Source organism: Oncorhynchus mykiss, chromosome 31 (genome assembly GCF_013265735.2).
Source record: "Oncorhynchus mykiss isolate Arlee chromosome 31, USDA_OmykA_1.1, whole genome shotgun sequence".
In the NCBI taxonomy this organism is placed as follows: Eukaryota; Metazoa; Chordata; class Actinopteri; order Salmoniformes; family Salmonidae; genus Oncorhynchus; species Oncorhynchus mykiss.
This window is the reverse complement of record NC_050571.1, coordinates 26,285,524-26,291,670: the sequence shown is the minus strand read 5'-3', so window position 1 is coordinate 26,291,670 and position 6,147 is coordinate 26,285,524. Positions and strand designations below refer to the sequence as shown.

Sequence of the window (6,147 nt, the reverse complement as noted above, 5' to 3'; positions counted from 1 at the left end):
TAGATGGACAAATATAATATATTTAATCATAGTTTTACACAATACAAATAATAAAACGTTAAGCTCAGAATTACACAATAGATATACATAAGAGCGTATTACAGTGCTGTAATATAAAATGTTTTATATTCAAAAACAAACAAAAAACATACACCATTATATAGAACTTGTTCTCAACTAGCCTACCTGGTTAAATAAAGCTGAAATAAAATAAAAATGAATATAGACCTACACGTAATGACATTTAGTCCAGTTTGGAACAGGGAGCGTAATAGGTCTCTATGTCATTGTGCCAAATGAACACGTATCGGATACTCACAGCGTCTGGACTATGCATAGTCAATATAACACACCCCTCCATGAACACATTCATAACACACGTTACCTAAGCCTACAGACGTTACCAGCTGAGTTGGTATCGGGTTCTACTTGTAGGAGGTCCGGGCCTCTCTGAGAGACCGATCGTAGGGCATGGAGGCGAAGAAAGAGTTCCTCAGCTGACAGTTGATGAAGAAAACGATGAGCAGCACGAGCAGAAACAGCAACAGACATATTATCATGTAGGTGGCCAGGTCCGGTTTGTTCAGCTCCCCGTCCTCCCGCATCCCGCCCCTGCTGCCCGTGGGCAGCGCCGCCATGTTCACCGATCCGTGAGATGCGTTAACGGACACGGTCTCGTGCGTCTGGAGGGCCATCCCTAGGTCGAAGTCTAGTGCGTTGGTGGAATTCAGCAGGATTTGTCTCAACATGACCTCTCGCGTCACCGGCGGTCCACCCGGTCAACGTTCAACTGGGAAGGGAGTAAAATAGCAGTTTCTAATCCCAGATCAATGTATTGATAGGCTATATAACGATCAATCATGCAAATGTTTTTAAACAGTTCACAAACGACAATAAGAACACAATTGGGCTCCATAACCCTGTGGAAAATAATGACGGACATGGAAAGACATGGAGTGTGTCAACACCGCAAAGGAACTGAGTGTCTCTATCCATAATAGCCTACCTCATACGAATCCGTTACTTACTCAAATCAAATACTTACTTTGTGTGTTCCGCGTAGAGTCCCCGCAGGTGAGATGGAGATCCAGGGAAACAGAGACCGCATTCCCCAGGCTTTGTTTGCTCTGTCCAATCTCTCCCAGGGAGGACGCGCTCTGGAGAGGCGGTGTTGTTTTGGCACTAAATCCGCCGCGCTAACAGACCATATGCCGCCTGTCCTTAAGCCGCAGAACTGAATTTCGCATATCCATGTATGTCTAAGTCACTCAAAATCACCATAGGTTGTCTAGTCTCGTTACCGGTGATGTAGGCCTAAACCATGCAGGAGCTTCTCCGGTCGTAGCGATGAGATTATGAGGACGGAATTCCTCTGATATATTTAACAATTTGAATCCTCTGATTTCTTTATTGAGAGTTATTACCGTAAACACCAGAGTAGCCTATCTGGACTGTATAAAGTGACAATGTCGCCCACTATCCAAATTGAATGGCTACTTGGTATAATTGGTCAAGTTTATAAGGTTGGTCCAAGTGGCTCCTTAGCGCGCTGTAATGTCTTGGTTGGAACGCGGGAAGAGAAAGAGTAGGCAAGGGGCAAACCGGTTCACTCCCGGTTTCTTCTCGCGCTCCACTCACGTTCTTATATCCAGGAAAGGTCGATACATCTCGGTTTTGAGTGCCTTCAACTCAAAACGATCCCCTGACGGGAATATCGACCTAGACCCGAAGATAATGGTGTGAGAGAGACAGAAAATGTATAGAATACATACATATTATTCACCAGCTCCCGATGGAGCTCTTTCTCTCTCTCTCCATTTCGTATACAGCTTCCTCCCTGCTTCGGTTTGTGTGTTGTGGGGAGAGGATAGATTGATTACCGAGAGGGGAGAGAGGGAGAGGGAGCGCGCCGGATGGGCTCCCTGTGCGCGCAGGGTTGGTGAGGAGATGTCATTGGACAGGGATGTGTTAAAGTCAAGCGTGTCATGTGACGCCTTGTCTCCCTCACCCTCTCTCGTTTTTCTCCCAACAGGTCCTTCTTCATTTGAAAAAAAGTGAGTGAAACAATTGTTAGGGCAGTGCGGAATCTCTCAGGGTAATGAAAACAGACAGAGAGAGAGAGAGAGACAGAGAGAGAGAGAGAGAGAGAGAGAGAGACAGAGAGAGAGACAGAGAGAGAGAGAGAGAGCTGAGCTGAGCTTGGGGAGGTGGGGAGGTGGGGAGGGAGGCAATTAAAGGAACAGCCCCCAACCAGACATGCAACTAGGCTGCAATCTGAATGCATTCATCTTAACCCTCATGTGTAAACGCTTGCACACCCAACCCTTCTCCTGAAAAATACACAAAAACAGTTTGTTTTTCTCAGAGAGAGTGGATGAGTACTATGACAGTGAGACTGATGACGAAGTAAGGCCATGTCCTTGGTAGCCATATAAAGAGTAGACCGTGGGGCTGTGGAGATGTGAGGGTTATTCTACTCCTGGGATGGAATGGACATTTGGAGATGGTGAGGCTTTATGGATCATAATAGATGGAGGCATGTACATATATTAACCTATAGATCTTAAAGCTTCTTGCCAAAAGTGAGTGGGTTTATACATGGTATATGAATTCCCAAAGTGCTAATGGAATGCAGTATGTATAAACATTTGCTACATTATCATAATAGCCTTGCCTGCCAAGCTCAGTGTCACACAGCTGCTAAATGATACCAATATTTTATTATTGTGTTTGGCTGCAGATATCAACCATTCTCTCTGATAAGTGACAGCCTCCAGCGCCAACCCTGTAAATGAATGCCTCTCTCTGTCTCTCACACTCTCTCTCTCTCTCTCTCTCTCTCTCTCTCTCTCTCTCTCTCTCTCTCTCTCTCTCTCTCTCTCTCTCTCTCTCTCTCTCTCTCTCTCTCTCTCTCTCTCTCTCTCTCTCTCTCTCTCTCTCTCTCTCTCTCTCTCTCTCTCTCTCTCTCTCTCTCTCTCTCTCTCTCTCTCTCTCTCTCTCTCTCTCTCTCTCTCTCTCTCTCTCTCTCTCTCTCTCTCTCTCTCGTCTCTGCTTGACTGTCACTATGGGAATCCCACTCACTTGCTGTCAAATATCACAGAATAGGCATGAATACAGCACAGCCCCTGTATAGAAACCATAATGATGACATTTGTCAGAGATGTGAAGGTGACCATTGGAATCCAGCATTATTGCAGTGGGTATTTGGTTTGGATATGATTAAAACAGCACTACCTTAAAAGGTTGGCTGGATGGTTCATATTCATGAGAACCTGTCGTGGTCGCAACAGAACGACAGACTGCCATGGTCCACTGACACACACACACACACACACACACACACACACACACACACACACACACACACACACACACACACACACACACACACACACACACACACACACACACACACACACACACACACACACACACACACACACACACACACACACACACACACACACACCTCATACATACTGTATCTGCCAAGCGAGGAAAGATTAAAAAACATTCACCATTGAAGAACAGGAGTTTGATTTCATGTGCAATATAGAGTGTATCTTATTATTTTATCATTTTAATGTCATAGCAACATAATACATCTGAATCTATACAAGATCACAATAATTTACTCTCCAGAGGGACTTCAATAGCTTCCTGTCCTTCTCTCCTGTCATCTTCAACTACATGGAAGGTAGACGTGGAATGGTGTCCTAGATCCACCTCCTACTGATCAGTGGGAAGACAAAGAGGACATAGAGCTTGATGTCATAATGTAACATTCCTTTATATAAAGACCAAGCCATTGCATCTTAAATGACCTCTAGACGACTATGTGAAACGTCATCACCTTGTTATGCAACCCTACACTAAGTTATATAAAATGCTAAAAGAGGATTTCGACCCCAGTGCTTGGCTACATCTCCTTGTGACAGATGAACACAAGTAGAGCCTCAAGCCGTGTTTACATATGGAAGAGAAAACATCTCAGTAATTGTGACGGGTAAGGGGATAGTAATAGCTTTTTCCAAGTGACACTCTTATGCCCTAGGCCTAATCCCCCCCCCCCCCCCCCCCCCCCCAATAAGAATGACCCACTTTTCCAGTGCTCCGCTGTCCTACTCGATCTCTTTACATTCCGCTTGGTGACAATCTCACCCGTATTTGCCAAATTCCAGTCCAGTCTCCTGGCACGAGGTTAACAAGCAGCTTGCCTACAGAGCGGAGCAACCTATTCTGACAGAGAGGGTCAACCAGGAGAGAAATATATATAGTACATACACAGGTGTTCAAAGATGCCTTTCTCCATAGCTAATTGTGTTTGGTACCCAGCTCTGCTCATCACCATGACAATCAAATTTGGATGATGAACACTTGTCTTCCTGTAGTAGGCTTTATTAGGGATGCTGACAATCTCTCTCTCTCTCTCTCTCTCTCTTCCTCTCTGTCTCCGACACACACACATTTTTATTTATCTCGTTCTTCGGCCCTCACATTCTCTCTGTCTCTTTCTCTGTCTCTTTCTTATTAACACATACATTCAAGAATGACAGAAAGCGAGAAAGACTAACAACAATTTATAGAGCAGCACGGGATCATGTCTTGGGTCTTTGTCTTGTAAAATAATTTACAAGGGAACAGAGAAGTTCCTTAGACAGTCCTAAGAGAGAGAGAGGGAGGGAGGGAGGGAGGGAGGGAGGGAGGGAGTGAGGGAGGGAGGGAGGGAGACAGGGAGAAAGGGAGGGAGGGAGAAAGAGAGAACACAGAAAGAGAGAGAGATTAAAGAAAAAAGAGAGGGAGAGAGAGAAAGAGAGAAAGAGGATAGAGAACGACTGAGGGGGATAGAGGGAGAGAGAGAAAGAGAGAGACTGAGGGGGATAGAGGGAGAGAGAGAGAGAGAGAGACTGAGGGGGATAGAGGGAGAGAGAGAGAGAGAGAGAGAGAGACTGAGGGGGGCAGAGGGAGAGAGAGAGACTGAGGGGGATAGAGGGAGAGACAGAGAGACTGAGGGGGACAGAGGGAGAGAGAGAGACAGAGAGACTGAGGGGGATAGAGGGAGAGAGAGAGACAGAGAGACTGAGGGGGATATAGGGAGCGAGAGAGAGAGAGAGAGAGAGAGAGAGAGAGAGAGAGAGAGAGAGAGAAATGAGACATAACCGGCCCAGCGGGTTGCCTGAGAGAAAGGCGATAGTGATTACGTACACAGCATACACAAACACCCACCCCTCCCCCACCGAGCGCCGCTCACTGGGCCCGTGCCATCCAGTGTTTTTGAGGGAGGGAGACTTTGTGGCTCTTTGTGATATCTTCCCTTATATATCCAATGTTTTCACAAGTTTAACTTGCCTCAAATACTGTAACTCCCACACAAACAGGATTGAGTGTTTTAGAGTTTTAGAGTTAGCTACACTTCTCCTAAATGTAAACTGTGTGATCTCAACCTAAATATCAAAAATGTTTTTTATTCAAAATAAATCTAAAATAAGTAAGGTCACTGGAGCCAGAGGACATGTCTGAAAGATTTGTGTTTGAGTCTGTTTCTGTATGGCTCTATAATAGGATGGGTATTACATCATGGGAGGGCGCAATGCAGGATTTCTCCCAGATTCACTTCAGCTATGTAATATAGGCGAGAGGAAGGTGTTCTCATAGCCCCACTGGCCAGGGTCAGAAGAAATAGGCCAGGGACAGAGCAGACAGGCTAGGGACAGGGCAGAGAGGCCAGGGACAGAGCAGACAGGCTAGGGACAGAGCAGAGAGGCCAGGGACAGGGCAGAGGCCAGGGACAGGGCAGAGAGGCCAGGGACAGAGCAGACAGGCTAGGGACAGAGCAGACAAGCTAGGGACATGGCAGAGAGGCCAGGGACAGAACAGACAGGCTAGGGACAGGGCAGAGAGGCCAGGGACAGGGCAGAGAGGCCAGGGACAGAGCAGACAGGCAAGGGACAGAGCAGACAGGCTAGGGACAGAGCAGACAAGCTAGGGACAGGGCAGAGAGGCAAGGGACAGAGCAGACAGGCTAGGGACAGAAAAGACAGGCTAGGGACAGGGCAGAGTGGCCAGGGACAGGGCAGAATGGCCAGGGACAGGGCAGAGAGGCCAGGGACAGAGCAGACAGGCTAGGGACAGGGCAGAGAGGCCAGG

General features: G+C 46.9%; 1 protein-coding gene across 1 annotated transcript; it reads right to left on the bottom strand.

Annotated features, from left to right (window-relative positions):
• Positions 1-790, bottom strand: LOC118946064 (small integral membrane protein 32-like). The gene has a single exon (XM_036970342.1). The coding sequence runs from the start codon at positions 747-749 to the stop codon at positions 426-428; it is 324 nt and encodes a 107-aa protein (XP_036826237.1). The 5' UTR covers positions 750-790; the 3' UTR covers positions 1-425.
• Positions 791-6,147: the final 5,357 nt, after the last annotated feature.

What these genes read in the sequence shown, in the direction of transcription:
- LOC118946064 (XM_036970342.1), bottom strand. Translation starts at nt 749, where the DNA reads ATGTTGAGACAAATCCTGCTGAATTCCACCAACGCACTAGACTTCGAC.